Below are 20,026 nucleotides of genomic sequence, written 5' to 3'. Positions count from 1 at the left end.
AACATCCAATACAAAAGAGTGCCAATCTAAATATTCTGGAGCACTGTAAACATTAAGTATTGCTTTTAAAATGTGCAAAATAAACATCCAGTCCAACACAGTACACAATAACCAATTCTACTCATTCCAGTGAGTGTCTAACAGTTGTAATGAAGAAAGGTTAGCATGTCTACATGCTTTGGTTCTTTTCTTGTTTACAATATTCCCAGCAGCTGAAAATAGGCGCTCAGAAGGGGTCGATGTGGCTGGAACTGAGTGCTTATTAGCCTTCACCTCAAGCCAGGATTGCGAGTGAGCTGAGCTGCAGTTTAAGTTTCTAGAAGGTCAACGGGCTCATAGTGATGTTACTAGTAGTTGACTGGGAGGTGTTTATTATCATTTGGGGAGAGTCCGCTGCCTGATGCTCACCTGCTAAACACCTATCTGCTCGACGCTGAAGCGCTGACTACATGCGCTCTGAATACGCACTGCTGATTGGCTGATAATGCTTCGTGTGTACCAATCAGATGGTTGTGTGGGTGGGACAATGCTGCGTGTGTACCAATCAGATGGTTGTGTGGGTGGGACAATGCTGCGTGCTGAGACAGAGGCAGACGGAGCAAAGCAGCTTGTTAAGACTTTAGCTTTAGCTTAGAAACTCGTTCGGTACACCCCCGTACCGAACCGAAAGCCCCGTACCGAAACGGTTCAATACAAAACACGTACCGTTACACCCCTAGCAGATACAAATGACACATTCATGTTTTTGTGTAATGATGACAACGTATGCTCGCGCGGACGATTGACTAGTTGATGGTTTTCTTTTCAAATGTTCGTTCATAGCTGCTATGATAGGCCATTTCCGCTCGACACAGTGTGCATACAACAACATTATTAGGCCGTTTATTGAAATACTCCCACACTTTTGACCACTTTTGGCATGCTTTTCCCCCCTCGCTCGCACCGCTCGCATCGTCTTCTTTGATCGTCTGCTTTGCGCTTCGCCATGACGGTAGTGTGACGTCATTATGCGACGCGTCGACGCACAAAAACGGCGTCGACGTATTTACGTAACCGATGACGTCGACTACGTCGACGCGTCGACTATGTCGACGCGTCGTTTCAGCCTTAACATACATATATATATATATATATATATATATATATATATATATATATATATATATATATATCGTCATCATCATGGCGCCGATGAAGGCTGCCTCGGTGCTCTCGTGCGCTCTGTTTTGTTTGTTTTTGTACATAAATTGTGTTTCCGGGTGCTCTTACACCCGTGAAGAGCTACTGAACATCAGATCCATCATCCCTATGGACTTGTTACCAGTCATCTTAGCGTCAGCAGCGGATTTGGTCCATTCTGTGATCAAGAGGGAAACCGCATCGAAGAGGAAAGAGAGCGGGCGCACTTGTCCGTCTTCGCGGACGGGGATTACGCACGCCTCTACCAGGCATCTTCCTCTCCAACGTCCGCTCACTTGCCAACAAGATGGACGAGCTAGCGTTGCTGATGAGAAGGAACAAGGACTTCTCCTCATCCTGTGTGTTGTGTTTCACGGAGACTTGGCTGAGCGCAAGTGTCCCGGACAGCGCGCTTCAACTGGAGGGCTTTCATCTTCTCCGCGCGGACCGAGACGCAGCACTCTCTGGCAAAAAAAGAGGCGGTGGACTCTGCTTCTTTATCAACAATAGCTGGTGTACAGACGTGACAGTGTTTTCCAGACACTGTTCTTCTTCTCTGGAATATTTATTCATCCACTGTAAGCCTTTTTTACTCACCGCATGAGATTGTTTCATTCATTCTCGTGGCTGTTTACATCCCGCCCGGCGCGGACGTGCGTGACGCTCAGCGCGCGCTTGCAGGACAGATCTTACATGTGGAACGGTCTTTTCCAGACTCTCTTGTTATCGTGCTTGGTGACTTTAACAAGGGAAATTTGAGCCAGGAATTACCAAAGTATAGACAGTTTATTAAATGCCCGACCAGAGAGGAGAACACGCTGGATCACTGCTACACTAAATTGAGCAAGGCTTTTCATGCAGTCCCGCGCGCTGCTCTTGGACTATCAGATCACGTGATGGTGCACTTAATCCCTTCATACAGACAGAGACTGAAACTGGCTAAACCTGTTATGAGGAACATTAAGTGTTTCACCACCGAGTCTGTGGACGAGTTGCGTGCTTGTTGGGAAACGACAGACTGGGAGGCATTTGGAGCGGCCACGAACAATCTGGACGAGTATACGGACACTGTGACCTCATACATACAGTTCAATGAGGCGTGCATCATTCCAACGCGCACCAGGGTTTGTTATAACAACGACAAGCCCTGGTTCACACCCAAGCTCCGACAGCTGCGCAAAAAGAATGAGGCTGCATGGAGAAGCGGGAACCGAAGTACATACAGAGAAGCGAAGTACCACTTCACCAGGGAAGTGGAGAAAGCTAAATCTGTGTACTCTAACCGTCTACAGGAACAGTTCCGCTCCAATGATTCTGCGGCAGTTTGGAGAGGTCTAAGGGCCCTTACGAACTATAAGCCCAAAACCCCCCAGGCCCTGAATGACCGGACTCTCGCTCAGGGCCTCAACACACATTACTGTCGTCATGAACGGCCTTCAGCTCATCAAAGCCATGCTCCCCCCACCATCACCCTCCCCACCAATGCCAGCACTTCATTAAAGGAGTTAAAGGACTCAAAGGACTCCAAAAACATCATAAGACTGTAAAGACCCTCTCCATCAAACAAGAGGATGTACGCCGGCAGTTCTTGAAGCTGAATACGCGGAAGGCCCCCGGGCCGGATGGTGTCTCCCCCTCCACTCTCAGACACTGTGCGGACCAGCTGGCTCCTGTCTTCTCTGACATTTTTAACAACTCTCTGGAGCTATGCCGCGTGCCGTCCGGCTTTAAGACCTCTACCATTGTCCCTGTCCCCAAGAAAGCACGGATCACAGGACTAAATGACTACAGGCCGGTCGCGCTGATGTCTGTGGTCATGAAGTCATTTGAGCGCTTGGTCCTGCCCCACCTCAAGGACATCACCGCCCCCCTCCTGGACCCACTGCAGTTCGCCTACAGAGCCAACAGGTCTGTGGATGATGCAGTGAACCTGGCCCTCCACTTCATCCTGGATATGTTGAAGAGGTTAATTTAGCCTACTAATGTGTATTTATAAATGGTTGATTTATATAGGCTAGTAAGGTCATCTGTATCCTGGAGCATCTGGACTCCCCAGGAACCTACGCTAGGATCCTGTTTGTGGACTTCAGCTCTGCCTTCAACACCATCCTCCCTGGACTGCTACGAGACAAGCTCTACCAGCTCAGCGTGCCCGACTCCCTCTGCAGTTGGATTAATGACTTCCTGACAGACCGAAGACAGCACGTACGGCTGGGGAAGAGTGTCTCGGACAGTCGAACCACAAACACTGGTACTCCTCAGGGCTGTGTACTCTCCCCCTGGCTCTTCTCCCTGTATACAAACTGCTGCACCTCCAGTCACCAATCCGTAAAACTGCTCAAGTTTGCGGACGACACCACCCTCATCGGGCTCATCTCGAATGGCGATTAGTCCGCCTACAGGAGAGAGGTGGACCGGCTGACGTCCTGGTGCAGCCTCAACAACCTGGAGCTGAACGCCCAGAAAACAGTGGAGATGATCATGGACTTCAGGAAAGTCACAGCCCCACCATCCCCCCCCTCACCCTGATTGACTCTACCACCCCCGTCCCCATTGTGGACTCCTTCCGTTTCTTGGGCACCGCCATCACCCAGGACCTCAAGTGGGAGCTGACCATCAGCTCCCTCATCAAGAAGGCCCAGCAGAGGATGTACTTCCTGCGGCAGCTGAGGAAACTTAAGGTGCCGACCGAGATGCTGGTGCAGTTTTACTCAGCCATCATAGAGTCCATCCTGACCTCCTCCATCACAGTGTGGTTCCCCGGCGCCACAGTCCAGGATAAGAATAGACTGCAGCGCATCGTACGTGCTGCTGAGAAGGTGATTGGCTGCAAGCTCCCATCCCTCCAGGACTTGTTTTCCTCCAGGACCAGGAGGCGTGTGGGTCGGATCACAGCTGACTCTTCTCACCCTGGACACACACTATTCTCCCCTCTCCCCTCAGGCAGGAGACTACGCTCCATCCAGACCCACACCTCCCGCCACCTGAACAGTTTTTTCCCCTCGGCCATCAGGCAAATGAACAATAACTCCTAACAGCAGCTCCTTGAATTCCTTGAATTCCTTCTAAGTCTATCTGATAGCTCAGTTACAGCTCTTTTTATTACCAAATATGTGTTATGTGTTTTATGTCGCACGTTTGCACCAAGAAAAATTCCTAGTTTGTGAACCCGTTCTCAAACAATGGCAATAAAACTATTCTGATTCTGATATATATATATATATATATATATATATATATATATATATATATATATATATATATATATATATACACACACACACACACATACAGCGTCTAATGAAGAGAAGATTCCCTCTATTCGAAGAGCAACAAAAACGCAAATAATGGAAGCACCCATATAAATGCCTCTTTTTGACACTCCAAGCCCTATAACATACCTCACAGACTTATTACACACAATTTTTATTATAAAATGTACAGTGAATGAATAATAATGAAAAGATGATTGAGAGAACAGGTAGCCTGGGCCAATATTTCAATGAACCAAAAATAAATTAAAATTAGGTCAGTAAGTTTTCCAACGTTTATAAATCGCTGTGTGCATGCTTCAAAAGTATTCACGCTTTTTGTTGGTTTCAACAGTTGCGCGTGTTTGTGCGGGATGAAAAAAAAAGTGAATTCTCTTGTTCTTCATTAAGTGTCTTTGACTCTGTGCGAAGAGGCAGGACCGCTGGCCCGCCAGCATCATACACGGTGCAACAAGTTCACCTGGACAAAATTATCACAAAAACCAAATGCCACTGCACCAGTATGGGAATATTTCAGTTTAAACCTTTGGAACAAGATGAGCCTATCAACATCGAGGAGACAGTTTGGATAATGTGTTCGAATACGACAAACCTGCACACTCACTTGAAACACAACCACCCAGTAAAAAAATGTCAGTGTGTTCACACAACAGTGCAAAACGTGCGCTCACAAAAAGTGTGGTTGAATACATCACCAAAGACATAATGCCATTCAATACTGTAAAAAAACAGTCGGATGGGCCCTCAACACCTTCCCAGGGAGCCGTTCGGGAGGCATTCTGACCAGATGCCCGAACCACCTCATCTAGCTCCTCTGTGTGGAGGAGCAGCGGCTTTACTCTGAGCTCTTCCCGAATGACAGAGCTTCTCACCCTATCTCTAAGGGAGTGCCCCACCACCCGACAGAGGATACTCATTTCAGCCGCTTGTACCCGAGATCTTGTCCTTTCAGTCATAACCCAAAGCTCATGACCATAATAAATAAATGATAAATGGGTTATACTTGTATAGCGCTTTTCTACCTTCAAGGTACTCAAAGCGCTTTGACAGTATTTCCACATTCACCCATTCACACACACATACACACACTGATGGAGGGAGCTGCCATGCAAGGTGCTACCAGCACCCATCAGGAGCAAGGGTGAAGTGTCTTGCCCAAGGACACAACGGACGTGACTAGGATGGTAGAAGGTGGGGATTGAACCCCAGTAACCAGCAACCCTCCGATTGCTGGCACGGCCACTCTACCAACTTCGCCACACCGTCCCCATAGGTGAGGATAGGGACGTAGATCGAGAGCTTTGCCTTCCAGCTCAGCTCCTTTTTCACCACGACGGACCGATGCAGGGTCTGCATCACTGCCAACGACACACCGATCCGCCTGTCAATTTCACGATCCAGTCTTTCCAATGGTATTTATACTCCTCCACTTGGGGCAGGATCTCCTCCCTAACCCGTAGATGGCACACCAATCTTTTTCGGGCAAGAACCATGGCAAACTTGAAAGTGCTGATTTTCATCCAAGTCGCTTCAAACTCAGCTGCGAAACGATCCAGTGAGAGCTAAAGATCCTGGCCAGATGAAGCCAGCAGGACCACATCCTCCACAAAAAGCAGTGACCTAATCCTGAAGCCACCAAACCGGATAACCTCAACGCCCTGACTGCGCCTAGAGACTCTATCCATAAATATTGTGAACAAAATTGGTGACAAAGGGCGGAGTCTAACCCTCACTTGAAACGGGTCTGACTTACTGCGGACCAAGCTCTGACACCGATCATACAGGGACTGGACCACCACAATCAGGCGGTGCGATACACCATACTCTCTGAGCACTCTCCACAGGACTACCCAAGAGACATGGTTGAAAGCCTTCTCCAAGTCCACAAAACACATGTAGACTGTTTGGGCAAACTACCATGCACCCACAAGGATCCTGCCAAGAGTATAGAGTTGGTCCACAGTCCACAGTTATCAATATAATACAAAAAAAGGGGGAAAAGATCAATACAAGCAAAATTATCAATAACAATAATGACATCAATAATAGTTTGTTTTAAATTAAAAAATGTAATCAAAAACAAAAAATTGCAACAAAAAATGATTCTATTATTTCTTAAATTGGTTATCGAAAATTATGAATCAATTTAGAATCAGATTAAATAAAAATTGCGATTTGATGTGAATACATTTTTTGAGCACGCCTACAATATGACAAAGTAAGATGCAAGGTCACAGTCAAAAGTGGTAAGTGTCATGATCTACATTTTGGGCCTGCGATCCCGAATCGATTTTCCTCCAACTACAGCAAAGCATGATGGGAAACACCTCCTCAGATTTGCCAACTCTTCCCCTTTTTTAGCAACATCCTGACTTAAGTTACAAATCTCCATCGTGATTCTTTTGGGGGCAAATAAAATACTGTAGCTTCTGGCCGGATGTTAAAAAGATAGGAGGGGGTTGATCATCAATCACTTTATTAAAACGAACAACCAATCCACAGCCGCCTCTCTGAAAGCAGCACACAAAGATCTTCTCCTAGTCTTACCACGTTCATCCAATCACCATTCCTGACACATTAATGGACTTCTCAGTCTGAAATTAGAACACTTTGTTGGGATACACTATGATTGGGATATAATTAAGATAATGAAGGATGAAGTGATTAAGAAATGTTTAGTTTAAATATGCTTAGAATAGGCCGTGCAACTAATCATGTGTTCTGAGTTTCTGTTGAAACTGGGTCCAAGTTCATGCTTACGCACATTCACTCTTATCGCCCACATTCTTGCCACTGTTGATGTGGCTTTTTTGCCGAGGTCCAGGAAGGAGAAGGCAGAGGAAGATTCCACGCCTGCAAGTAGACACCTCATTGCATATTCATAAATTGTGATATATATTGTAAGAGCGCGAGGGGAAGGGCGCGTCCGGACAGACGCCGTGTTGAATGCTACTAGGGACAGATAGCGCTCAGACAAATTGTATTAGAATTGTATCCAATAGGGCAGTATTTTTTCAACCTTTTTTGAGCCAAGGCACATTTTTTGCGTTGAAAAAATCCGAAGGCAAACCACCAGCAGAAATCATTAAAAAAGAAACTCAGTTGGCAGTAAAAAGCTGTTGTCGCAATTGTTGGATATGACTTTAAACCATAACCAAACATGCATCAATATAGCTCTTGACTCAAAGTAGGTGTACTGTCACGACCTGTCACACCACGCTCTGACTTATTTTGAGTTTTTTGCTGTTTTCCCGTGCGTATAGTTTTAGTTCTTGTCTTGCGCTCCTATTTTTGTGGCTTTTTCTCCATTTTTGTTATTTTCCTGTAGCAGTTTCATGTCTTCCTTCGAGCGATATTTCCCGTATCCACTTTGTTTTAGCAATCAAGAATAGTTCAGTTGTTTTTATCCTTCTTTGTGTGGACATTGTTGATTGTCATGTCATGTTCGGATGTACATTGTGGACGCCGTCTTTGCTCCACAGTAAGTATTTGCTGTCGTCCAGCATTCTGCTTTGTAGCCAGTTCAGTTTTAGTTTCGTTCTGCATAGCCTTCCCTAAGCTTCAATGCCTTTTCTTAAAGGCACTCACTTTTTGTTTATTTTTGGTTTAAGCATTAGATACCTTTTTACCTGTACACTGCCTCCCGCTGTTTCCCACTTCTACAAAGCAATTAGCTACCTGCTTGTTAAAATAATTATGTATATGTTATCACACAACTCTTATGCCTAAGGGCCGTTGCTATAGTTATTATACATTTTGCTGAAGTGGTATTTTTCATTGTCTGTCCAAAGCTGGCAAACCAAAAGATTGCAAGCCAGTCTCTTATCAGTGTCTGTGTCCAGGAACGGCCTGCTGACTGCCTAGGCCGAACACCGCCGTGACGCAGACAGAGCACAGACAAGGCAATATCACCAGTGTCTACACATTTGCATTTCTTGTATAATCATATATTGTGTCTAACTGGAGCTGTCGAGATTACCCCCCTTCCCACAGCGACAGCTTCAGTGATGTAAACAGGGACCTCCCAAATAAATAGCGGAAGCACGTGAGCTAGACTTTAGAACGGGGGCGGTATAGCTCAGTTTGTAGAGTGTCTGTGTCAGCAACTTGAGGGTTCCAGGTTCGATCCCCGCTTCCGCCATCCTAGTGACTGCCGGTAAGACACTTTACCCACCAGCTCCCAGTGCCACCCACACTGGTTTAAATGTAACTTAGATATTGGGTTTCACTATGTAAAAGCATTTTGAGTCACTAGATAAAAGCGCTATATAAATATAATTCACTTCACAACGTAGTTTGGATCTGTAACTACAGTACAGCCTAAAAAACGTGTCTCCTCAATTGAGCCAAATTTAACTCTGTCTCTGCATGTTTCCTTGCTTCTCGTCTGTTTAATAGATGTCATCAGTGTTTGAACCTGACACTGCTGCCACCTACTGATATGGAAGAGTATTACACGGTTACTCTGCCGAGCTCCAGACAGCACCGACACTCAACAACACATACTTTGCAGACTATAATTACTGGTTTGCTAAATAATATTTTTAACCCAAATAGGTGAAATTAGATAATCTCCCACGTAGGGATGATGTTTGATAAGAAATTATCGAGTTCGAGCCTATTATCGAATCCTCTTATCGAACCGATTCCTTATCGATTCTCTTATAGAGTCCAAATAGGTTGTTGTATATGGAAAAAAACACAATATTTGGTTTAACAAAAGCTCACTTTTATTATATAAGAAAAAAATCAAATCTAATAAATAAATAAATATTGACTGTTACCCCCCTAAAAAAATAAAATAAAATAAATAAATATAGACTGTTGTTACCCAAAGTATATTAAGTGGGATTTTTAAGTAAAACAAATATATACAGTAACACAAAAACAACCAGTCTCTGTGATCACTATAGGTGTAAAAAAAAACTGAAAATACAGCTCTCCAAAAAGTGCCCTTCTGCTGCTATTTGACATAACTGTTTGTTATGATGCTTTGACATTTTTGCACTTTATTTCTCTATTGAAAGAAAATTCTATGAAGAGAAAAGTTGTTTGCAAATGTGGTTACAATGCTAAAAAATTAAAAGTTAAAGCTAAAAAAAGAAATACACTTTGAGTTAACATTATTTCTTTATAGGGGGAAAGAAGTGATGTTCTGAGCTAGGAATATAACAACTACACTACCCAGCATGCAACGGGAGTGACGAGCATGCGCGGTAGCCCCGAAAAGTGTTGTTGCATGTCGTCAACCGGCAGCTAAGAATGAGGTTATGAGCACGCTGTTAAAGTAAACGTCAAGAACCAGATGGCGGCGCATGGCTATGCTGCGGCTATGCCAACGCTCTTGGGAGTGTAGAGCGATTTGGCAAAAAACACCCGTCATTTCTGTCAATTTCATGGCTGGCTCAAAGCGTGAAAACACTGTGATCACATACGACCGACAGACAATTCTGGATGTGGATGGATCGGGTCGTTATAGACTGAAAGATGCATGTACGGTGGACCTCCTCGCTAGCATGGGAATACTTCGCGGGCTACATCGAGCGGCCTTTATAGCAGCGGAGTCAAGTGCTAGCGGTGACCGCCAATGGAGACGACGTAAGCGGTGCGAGCGGAAGCAGAAGCGGGGATGCCGAGCGGGGCTAACAACAAAGAGAAAAGCTAACCAAAGAAGCGTGGAGTCTCCGGGTAAGAAGACATTTAAACTAGAACTGGCCGGCGTCAGGCTGGATAATCCCTACACACATAGCAATTCTCTTAGAATAAAACACAACTCACATAATGTTTTTTCTTTTGTGACTGTGTCAGAGGCAGACATACATTGTACTGAGGTAGCTAACTATGATGCGTTCAGTTTATCGCAACATCAAGCAAACAATCTGAATATCCCCGTCGTATCAATTCCTAGATATGGTCGAAACTATTTAAAGTGCAATACGCATAATAAACGCAACATTATTAATATTGCTACTTCGGATAATTTCAACAAACAATCCTCAAAACAGCCCACTACCTATAATAGGGGCTTTTTAAACATAAGATCATTATCTTCCAAAACGTTATTAGTTAATGAAGTCATTAGAGACAACAAACTTGACGTCGTTGGTCTCGCCGAGACCTGGCTCAAACCAGACGATTTTTTTGCGCAAAATGAGGCATCTCCTCCTAACTATACCAATACACATGTTGCCCGACCTCTTAAAAGGGGAGGGGGTGTTGCACTAATATACAATGAAAACTATAATCTTACACCTAACCTAAATAATAAATATAACTCGTTTGAGGTGCTCACTTTGAGGTTTGTCACACCGCTGCCTCTCCACCTGGCTGTTATCTACCGCCCCCCTGGGCCCTATTCGGACTTCATCAGTGAATTCTCAGAGTTTGTTGCTGATCTAGTGACGCACGCTGACAATATAATCATAATGGGGGACTTTAATATCCATATGAATACCCCATCGGACCCTCCATGCGTGGCGCTCCAGACTATAATTGATAGCTGTGGTCTTACACAAATAATAAATGAACCCACGCATCGCAACGGTAATACGATAGATCTGGTGCTTGTCAGGGGTGTCACCACCTCTAAAGTTACGATACTCCCATACACTAAAGTAATGTCCGATCATTACCTTATAAAATTCGAAGTTCTGACTCATTGTCAACAAACTAATAATAATAATAATAACTACTATAGCAGCCGCAACATTAATGCTGCCACAACGACGACTCTTACTGACCTACTGCCTTCGGTAATGGCACCATTCCCAAATTATGTGGGCTCTATTGATAACCTCACTAACAACTTTAATGACGCCCTGCGCGACACCATTGATAGTGTAGCACCGCTAAAGCTAAAAAGGGCCCCTAAAAGGCGTACCCCATGGTTTACAGAAGAAACTAAAGCCCAGAAATTATCATGTAGAAAGCTGGAACGCAAATGGCGTGCGACTAAACTTGAGGTTTTCCATCAAGCATGGTGTGATAGTTTAATAACTTATAAACACATGCTTACCTCAGCTAAAGCTAAATATTACTCAAATCTCATCCACCTCAACAAAAATGATCCTAAATTTCTGTTTAGTACAGTAGCATCGCTAACCCAACAAGGGACTCCTCCCAGTAGCTCCACCCACTCAGCAGATGACTTTATGAATTTCTTTAATAAGAAAATTGAAGTCATTAGAAAAGAGATTAAAGACAATGCATCTCAGCTACAACTGGGTTCTATTAACACAAATACGACTGTATATACGACGGATACCGCCCTCCAAAATAGTTTCTCTCTCTTTGATGAAATAACATTGGAGGAATTGTCAAAATGTGTAAATGGGACAAAACAAACAACATGTTTACTTGACCCAATTCCTGGGAAACTTATCAAGGAGCTTTTTGTATTATTAGGTCCATCAGTGTTAAATATTATAAACTTATCACTTTCCTCTGGCACTGTTCCCCTAGCATTCAAAAAAGCGGTTATTCATCCTCTACTCAAAAGACCCAACCTCGATCCTGATCTCCTGGTAAACTACCGGCCGGTGTCCCACCTTCCGTTTATCTCGAAAATCTTCGAAAAAATTGTAGCACAGCAGCTAAATGAACACTTAGCGTCTAACAATCTCTGTGAACCTTTTCAATCCGGTTTCAGGGCAAATCACTCAGCCTCGCAAAAATGACTAATGATCTATTGCTAACGATGGATTCTGATGCTTCATCTATGTTGCTGCTTCTTGATCTTAGCGCCGCTTTCGATACTGTTGATCATAATATTTTATTAGAGCGTATCAAAACGCGTATTGGGATGACAGACTTAGCCTTGTCTTGGTTTAACTCTTATCTTACTGACAGGATGCAGTGTGTCTCCCATAACAATGTGACCTCGGACTATGTTAAGGTAACGTGCGGAGTTCCCCAGGGTTCGGTTCTTGGCCCTGCACTCTTTAGTATTTACATGCTGCCGCTAGGTGACATCATACGCAAATACGGTGTTAGCTTTCACTGTTATGCTGATGACACCCAACTCTACATGCCCCTAAAGCTGACCAACACGCTGGATTGTAGTCAGCTGGAGGCGTGTCTTAATGAAATTAAACAATGGATGTCCGCTAACTTTTTGCAACTCAACGCTAAGAAAACGGAAATGCTGATTATCGGTCCTGCTCAACACCGACATCTGTTTAATAATACCACCTTAACATTTGACAACCAAACAATTACACAAGGCGACTCGGTAAAGAATCTGGGTATTATCTTCGACCCAACTCTCTCGTTTGAGTCACACATTAAGAGTGTTACTAAAACGGCCTTCTTTCATCTCCGTAATATTGCTAAAATTCGTTCCATTTTGTCCACAAGCGATGCTGAGATCATTATCCATGCGTTCGTTACATCTCGTCTCGATTACCGTAACGTTTTGTTTTCGGGCCTCCCTATGTCTAGCATTAAAAGATTACAGATGGTACAAAATGCGGCTGCTAGACTTTTGACAAAAACAAGAAAGTTTGATCATATTACGCCTACACTGGCTCACCTGCAGTGGCTTCCTGTGCACCTAAGATGTGACTTTAAGGTTTTACTACTTACGTATAAAATACTACACGGTCAAGCTCCTGCCTATCTTGACGATTGTATTGTACCATATGTCCCGGCAAGAAATCTGCGTTCAAAGAACTCCGACTTATTAGTGATTCCCAGAGCCCCAAAAAAGTCTGCGGGCTATAGAGCGTTTTCTATTCGGGCTCCAATACTATGGAATGCCCTCCCGGTAAAAGTTAGAGATGCTACCTCAGTAGAAGCATTTAAGTCTCATCTTAAAACTAATTTGTATACTCTAGCCTTTAAATAGACTCCCTTTTTAGACCAGTTGATCTGCCGTTTCTGTTCTTTTCTTTTCTACTCTGCTCCCAACCCGGGGTGGACCGCTAGCCTGTCCATCAGATGGGGACATCTCTACGCTGCTGACCCGTCTCCACTCGGGATGGTTCCTGCTGGCCCCACTATGGACTGGACTTTCGCTGATGTGTTGGACTTTCACAATATTATGTCAGACCCACTCGACATCCATTGTTTTCGGTCTCCCCTAGAGGGGGGGGGTTACCCATATATGCGGTCCTCTCCAAGGTTTCTCATAGTCATTCACATTGACGTCCCACTGGGGTGAGTTTTCCTTGCCCGTATGTGGGCTCTGTACCGAGGATGTCGTTGTGGCTTGTACAGCCCTTTGAGACACTTGTGATTTAGGGCTATATAAATAAACATTGATTGATTGATTGAAGAACTCAGCCAACACGCCTCGCCTGCATTATTTATAATTAGACAGAACACACATATACAGTGTGATTTTGTTTTGTTTACAAGGAAAGAATAACAAAAGTTAAAAAAGGGAGATGTCATATATGTATGTGCTGCAGTTGCTTTAAGAACGTTGCGACAGCTGCCGTAAAGGAGGTGCGTTGCTAGCCTGGTTGCTACGTTTTCGGTTGGTCGTAAAAGTGTTCGTCATGTGTTTGTACCCTGCTCAAATCTCTCAGTAAAGCTATTCATTGGATTATACCTTTTGTTTTGAACTTTATTACACCTTGGAGCGCTTTTTCCAGTGCATTTTTTTTCTGCTTTTGCTATCTGCGTCTATTGACTGAGGTACGTGACGTCATTTCTTGTGATGTCTCACGGGGCATTTCTGGTCGGGAAGGGATTGGTCCCAGGGATTCGAATAAAGAAGCAACTATTTTTCTTTACTATAGTGGTCTCGATAACGGGTACCGGTTCTCAAAAAGGGATTCGAGTCCGAGGACTTGGTTCTTTTCTTATCGAACAACCGGGAAAACCGGTTTCGAGTATCATCCCTACTCCCACGGTACACCAGACTGTATCTCACGGCACACTAGTGGTTGAAAAATACTGCAATAGGGAATAAATACTTCTGATTTTAAGTTTACGCATCGTGTCCTCTTTAAACATCTTCTGGCTCCAGATTAAACAAATACGTCGACAACTTCAAGCAGGAACAAATGAAAAAAAAGGCAGATATTACCAAAAATGCACATTTTCTGAAATGTTATTAGGTGCGGGTCTACCGTATGGCACCACACAGAAGCGGTGAGTGACAGTGTCTTGCAAAAGGGCAGTGGGACCTACATCTCTTTGGTCCTACTTTGTAAGTATGCTTACCAGATAATAAACCAAACGTCCGTCTCTTTTCAGTACAGCACACTGTCCTACCAGCTTCTCTGGTTGGATAAAACACACAGGGGGGGAAATACATGAGGTAAATGATTCAGGAAACATTGTCAGCACTCTGCAGACTAAGACTTTTTTTTATTTAATAAAGAGGGCTGACTCACTCTGTCCCTTTAGCTCTTCGACTCCTCTGAACTTCTGCTTGAACATCAGTGCAATGCCTGCCCCCATGCGGCAGTCCTCACTGATGCAGTGGGCCAGAGCCTCATCCGCGGGACACGAGAACAGGTCCCCCGTGACGTGTTTCAGTCTCCATTTGTTAGTCGCCATCTTGCCGCCAGGTGGTGACATAGCACCGTTGGAGAACGGTAGGTTAAAAAAACAATAAAAAAGTGTCCGTTGCTTTAAAAGGCACACGCTGTTTAAGTAGAATTATAATAAATTAAATGCAATTATTTACCATTGTTGTGTCCGTAATGCCTGCTTGAGAGGACATCGGTGACAGATGGGCTCTCCAACTCAGTTACTGCCAACAGCTTCGAGACTTTACAGCACAAATGGAAGCAGCGGCGTGGATATGACCGATTTTGAGCAGATTTACAGGCTAAAATGCCACGTGCGATGTATGTCGTCCCTTAAGAAGTGGTGCTTAGCGGTGAATATTGGCGTGGTTGTCAGTTTAAATATTCAAATTAGACATTTTCAAGATACTTTGATGGCGGACATGAACTCGAGCATTTTAGGCATGCGCAGAGGCTACGTGACGTCACTTCCTTCACTCGTTATATTTTCTCAGGAGCTTCACGTGTTGAAATAATTGAAGGTTTTGGGGTTTTTTTAATACAAAAAAAATCACACATAATAGGAACATTTAAAATGATATGAAAATGAACAAGGTGTAAGATTTTTTTAAAAATCGTAGAATTATCGGCCCAATTTCAGTCACTTTCACTGGACTGCCATTGTACTGAATGTACGCAACGAGTCAGTTTTTGTTAAATGTTCATTTTTCAAACGAACCACTTCATTTATTTGTTTTATTTTGTATGGAGGAAAAAAATATCGTAATGGTCAGAAAAATATGTCTTGTGCATTCAATGGGGTGAATGTGGATCTACCGCTTGTCCCGTTTGTGGTCGCGGGGGTCCTGGAGCCTATCTCAGCTGCATTCGTACCATCCTGGCTATAAAAAAAAAGAAATATATACATAACAAGTACAAGCTTTGGTATCATAAATATTATTTTTGAAGAAGTTATTGGCATTCATTTTTTATTAACATGCAATTATGATCCTGCTTCCACTTAAAGTATCTCAATTTCACAAACAAACCGTAGTTTCCTGGCGTGACCTGCAAAAACTCAACTGGTCTTCTGGATCAACGAATTTGTAAAACTAAAAAACAAGAAGGTTTGAAAAGGATATTTTGCAGATTTCAACTCATCAAAGGGCAATATGTACGGTTATTCTGACTTTGTGAAAAAATATAACTTTCGAACCCCAGAAAATGACTTCCCAATGATTAAAAACTAAATGTTGGCCCTGTGATGAGATGGCGACTTGTCCATGGTGTGCCCCGCCTACTGCCCGAATGCAGCTGAGATAGGCTCCAGCACCCCCTGCGACCCCAAAAGGGACAAGCAATGGAAGTAGTCTCACAACCAAAATTTATAGACACTTGATTAACTAATAATTAATTACATAACTAATAATTATTAATTATTAATTAGACAAGCGTCTACTATTTCTTATTGAATAAGTATTATTAGGCACTTGTCCTTTGATTTATGGTATGAATCAATTAAATAAGGTACCACACAGTTGAAACTAATTTCATATTTTTTTCAAAGGCTCGACAAGGAACTCTGCATCAAAACAAATGAAAACATTAAATGATCAAAGTATATATCTTTCTTTATTTTGAGTGAAAATGTTTCACTGAAAAACATTACATATGCTATTCTGCGTGAAATGTTGCATTTACATGCATGCGCACTGAGTGAGACTATACACAAAGGCTGTGTGACAGACGACAGTCTATGCTGCAGCCTTACAAGTTCGCACTGCGTCTTTGTTCATTGATCCAGTCCCCAGGGTTGACATCCATCTGCAGCATCTTCATCACCCACTTGTCCCTCCGTGCTCCATCAATGAATTCATCCAGGGAGAGTTCACCTAAGTAAAAAAGGGGATTGAGGCTCCAGGTTAGTCGTATATAGTATACAGAGCTAAAACCCACATTAACATCCAGTGTAACCAGGGCATGATGAGCACATCTAAACTTTTCCATTAACTCTCCTCAAAGCCATTAAAAGTGGTCTAACACAGAGCTCCTTAATAGATAGTACTTTATTGATTCCTTCAGGAGAGTTCCCTCAGGAAAATTAAAATAATCATCCACAAAGTGTTTTAAGCTGTCAGAAAACTGAGACAAAAACTTACCGTCTCCATTTTCATCAACCAGCTCAAATATCCTGTCCACTACTTGGTCCGGGGTCAGCAGATTGCATTTTCCATCCAGCTCTCCGTGACAGGCTTTCTTCAGCCGATAAATAGACTGGGAGTGACAGCAAAGGATGCTTCAGTAAGTATCAAGTTGAATACATCCATATATACAGTAAGTCGTCCCTCATTTATCACTGTTAATTGGTTCCAGACATGACCGCGATAAACAAATTTTCGCAAAGTATAAATCATTAATTATAATTTAATATTTGAATAGCTAGAGCAGTGGTTCTTAACCTTGTTGGAGGTACCGAACCCCACCAGTTTCATGTGCGCATTTACCGAACCCTTCTTTATTGAAAAAAAAAAAAAAAAAAAGTTTTCAAATTTAAGACAAAGTTATATGTTTATGGGGAACATATTCTAAATAACAAAGACTTAATTTAGAGTTATTTGGTTAGGGTTCAGGTCAGGGTTAGAGGGTTAGGGTTATAATGAGGCCATGCCAAGTAAGGCATTAATAAGTACTTAATAATGACTAGTTAAGAGCCAATATGTTACTAATTTGCATGTTAATAAGCAACTAACTTTTACTGGTGCACAAAATGAACTGTGCATGAACATCACCTTGTTCAAACAACAAAACCAACATAGTGCATAAACTCACAACAAATTACACACCTGCAAATCAGTCAAATGTTGCCGTATCCGTAATACGCCGATAGGGAGAAGTTTGTATTTACACGATGAGTCGGGTGTGTTTTGACCTCTGCCGAACCCCTGAGGCCGACTCACAGAACCCTTAAAGTTCGATCGAACCCAGGTTAAGAACCACTGAGCTAGAGTGTAAAAAAACAGTTTACAACCTTCTAAAAAGTTTTCCACCATTATAAGAGCCCTCTAGACATGAAGTAACACCATCTAGTCTAGTTTATACTCTTTTAATCCGATATAGTAATGCAGCTTAAGGTCTATCAGTGGCCACGATACCGAACAGCTTTAGTCTTTTCTAATGGCCAATACTGCTGTAGTTTTGATAGTTTGTTTATTTAGCCGTTTTAATGCTTCAAAATGCTTCATTTTGCCCCAATAAATTGTGGAATAAACTTTAAAAATAAGAAATGTTCCACAAAAAATCTGCCATGTGATGAAGAAACAATATTTGAAGCACAATATAGCAAGGAATGACTGCATATTAAAAACACCTAATGTACAGTATGGACTGTGCCTGCATTTATATCAATTATTTTATTAATCAAACAATTTATCGATTACTTAGTTAGATTAATCGAGTAATTTGATAAAACACACTTTATAGCCTAAATGTGTATTTTAAGGAAAATTGTTTAAATAAGTTGAATAGTTGAAATTTAATTTTTAACATGTGTGCATTATTGAAAAAAAAAAGTTAAAAAAAAGAAAAAAAGAAAGAAACACCACACAGATCAGGCACCCACTCACCACCGTTATCACGTGCGGTCTATTGCAGTGGCCGTGCAGAAAATATGTTCGCAAATTTAAAGTTCCAAGAACCACATGTGGCCTGGATTTTTTTAGTTACACTCATTAAACGATTAATCGAAGCAAAAAAATACAGATCAAATTTTCAAATGTAAAATGATTAATAACTGAAATCACACATTACCTCCACAATTTCTAGAAGCTCTGTTTTATCAATACACCCGCTTCCATCTTTATCATACATTTTGAATGTCCATTTAAGCTTGTGCTCCAATTTACCCCTCAGGACCAAGTTCAAGGCTGCAACATACTCGAGAAAATCAATGGTGTTGTCCTGTGTACACAAAAATCGTAGCATGTTAAAAGCACACAATACAGAGATCAGTTCACATTTGCACATTTGCAAAATAAGGTGATCACTTACTCCATTCTTGTCGAAGGCTCGAAACATGCTTTCAATGTAATCTGAGGCCTCCTTGTTATCGGCGACCCCAAAAAAACTCTTGAACTCGTGCATGAACAGAGTTCCACTTGGGCATTCCACAACAAACTTTTTGTACCATTCCTGCAGCTCGGCCACATCTATTTCTTTGTCCGGGTCACTATCCTCACTCAGGCGCTGACCCATTTTAGAAATAATATCAAAATGCCCTGAATACTTCAATAATTACATCACATTTAAACTATTTGACTTGAATTTCAGTTAAAGACACTATAGTAATCTAGCCAATTAGCTGCATTGTTATGAGGCTCCCTATTGTGGTCTGAATGTGAAGATGAGACAGAGGTTGTTATGGCTCACATGAGTGGATTAGAAATGTCCACTTGTCAAAATCAATTGGTCCACAGGCACATCATGAGGGGATTGCTGTGTGCCGCTGCTTTGTCACATTGTTGAGAGTACTGAAAATACATGTACGGTATTAACGTTTTCCCATCTTGTCATTAGTTATATTGATGATTTGACTTTTATAACAGAGACCCATCTATCCACCCATTTTCTACCGCTTGTCCCTCTCACCCTCGTTTAGTTTGTCAGAAGTGTCAGTGCAGGGATGTTAAACGTAATCCATGAAATCAGAAAGGTAGGTCTGTGACACTGCTACTTTAATTTATCAAGCACTCTCATAAGTCCTTATAAAAATATGTTCAGGAATTAGAAAATCTTCATTCAGTAATCTTTCCCAAGACGGAAGATTCCTGATGACTCATCTTGGTTCCAGTCTCTGTTATCCACATTAGCTGTGACCTTCACGCACCAGCTTGGCTACACTTTATGTCTCTGTGAAGCTCTCTCTAAAAGTCATGTTTCCAAAATCATATACACTTAGACTTTACAAAAGGTTTGGCTAATAAAGTACTTCTGATTCTGATTGTTTCTGATTATAGCTGGAAAATAAAAATGTTCTTAACAGCCCTGATTTGTCGTGTAAAGTGTAAAAAAACACTGTTAAGCAACGTAAATGATCAATAACAAAGGCAATACTGAATA

The 20,026-nt window shown here is 42.4% G+C and overlaps 2 protein-coding genes across 3 annotated transcripts in view; both read right to left on the bottom strand.

Moving 5' to 3' along the window:
• Nucleotides 1–15,391, bottom strand: part of LOC133653509 (ADP-ribose glycohydrolase OARD1-like) — a 20,686-nt gene extending 5,295 nt beyond the window's left edge. The window contains exons 1-3 of the mRNA XM_062052861.1: nt 15,091–15,391; nt 14,795–14,960; nt 14,622–14,680 (exon numbers count right to left, since the gene is read on the bottom strand). Of these exons, the coding sequence (XP_061908845.1) occupies nt 14,622–14,680; nt 14,795–14,960; nt 15,091–15,126 (261 nt within the window). The 5' untranslated portion in view covers nt 15,127–15,391. The remainder of the gene's footprint in view (nt 1–14,621; nt 14,681–14,794; nt 14,961–15,090) is intronic.
• Nucleotides 15,392–16,639: 1,248 nt separating this feature from the next.
• On the bottom strand, nt 16,640–19,625 carry LOC133653507 (guanylyl cyclase-activating protein 2-like). 2 transcript variants are annotated; one of them, XM_062052859.1, is made up of 4 exons: nt 18,959–19,478; nt 18,719–18,868; nt 17,071–17,185; nt 16,640–16,803 (listed from the first exon to the last, which is right to left on the bottom strand). In XM_062052859.1, exons 1-4 carry the CDS (start codon nt 19,160–19,162, stop codon nt 16,679–16,681), a joined length of 594 nt encoding a protein of 197 aa, XP_061908843.1. In that variant the 5' UTR covers nt 19,163–19,478; the 3' UTR covers nt 16,640–16,678. The 2 variants fall into 2 exon arrangements, with proteins under 2 accessions (XP_061908843.1, XP_061908841.1); XM_062052857.1 differs by having other exon boundaries at nt 18,719–19,625.
• Nucleotides 19,626–20,026: the final 401 nt, after the last annotated feature.

The sequence above is a fragment of the Entelurus aequoreus genome, linkage group LG07, assembly GCF_033978785.1.
Source record: "Entelurus aequoreus isolate RoL-2023_Sb linkage group LG07, RoL_Eaeq_v1.1, whole genome shotgun sequence".
In the NCBI taxonomy this organism is placed as follows: Eukaryota; Metazoa; Chordata; class Actinopteri; order Syngnathiformes; family Syngnathidae; genus Entelurus; species Entelurus aequoreus.
This window is presented reverse-complemented; position numbering and strand designations above follow the sequence as displayed.

Coding starts and splice junctions, on each gene's coding strand:
- LOC133653507 (XM_062052857.1), bottom strand. CDS start 19,162: ATGGGTCAGCGCCTGAGTGAGGATAGTGACCCGGACAAAGAAATAGAT. Junction 17,186..18,718: donor AGCTTCTAGAAATTGTGGAG/GTAATGTGTGAT, acceptor TGTCACTCCCAG/TCTATTTATCGGCTGAAGAA. Junction 16,804..17,070: donor GGTTGATGAAAATGGAGACG/GTAAGTTTTTGT, acceptor TTTTTTACTTAG/GTGAACTCTCCCTGGATGAA.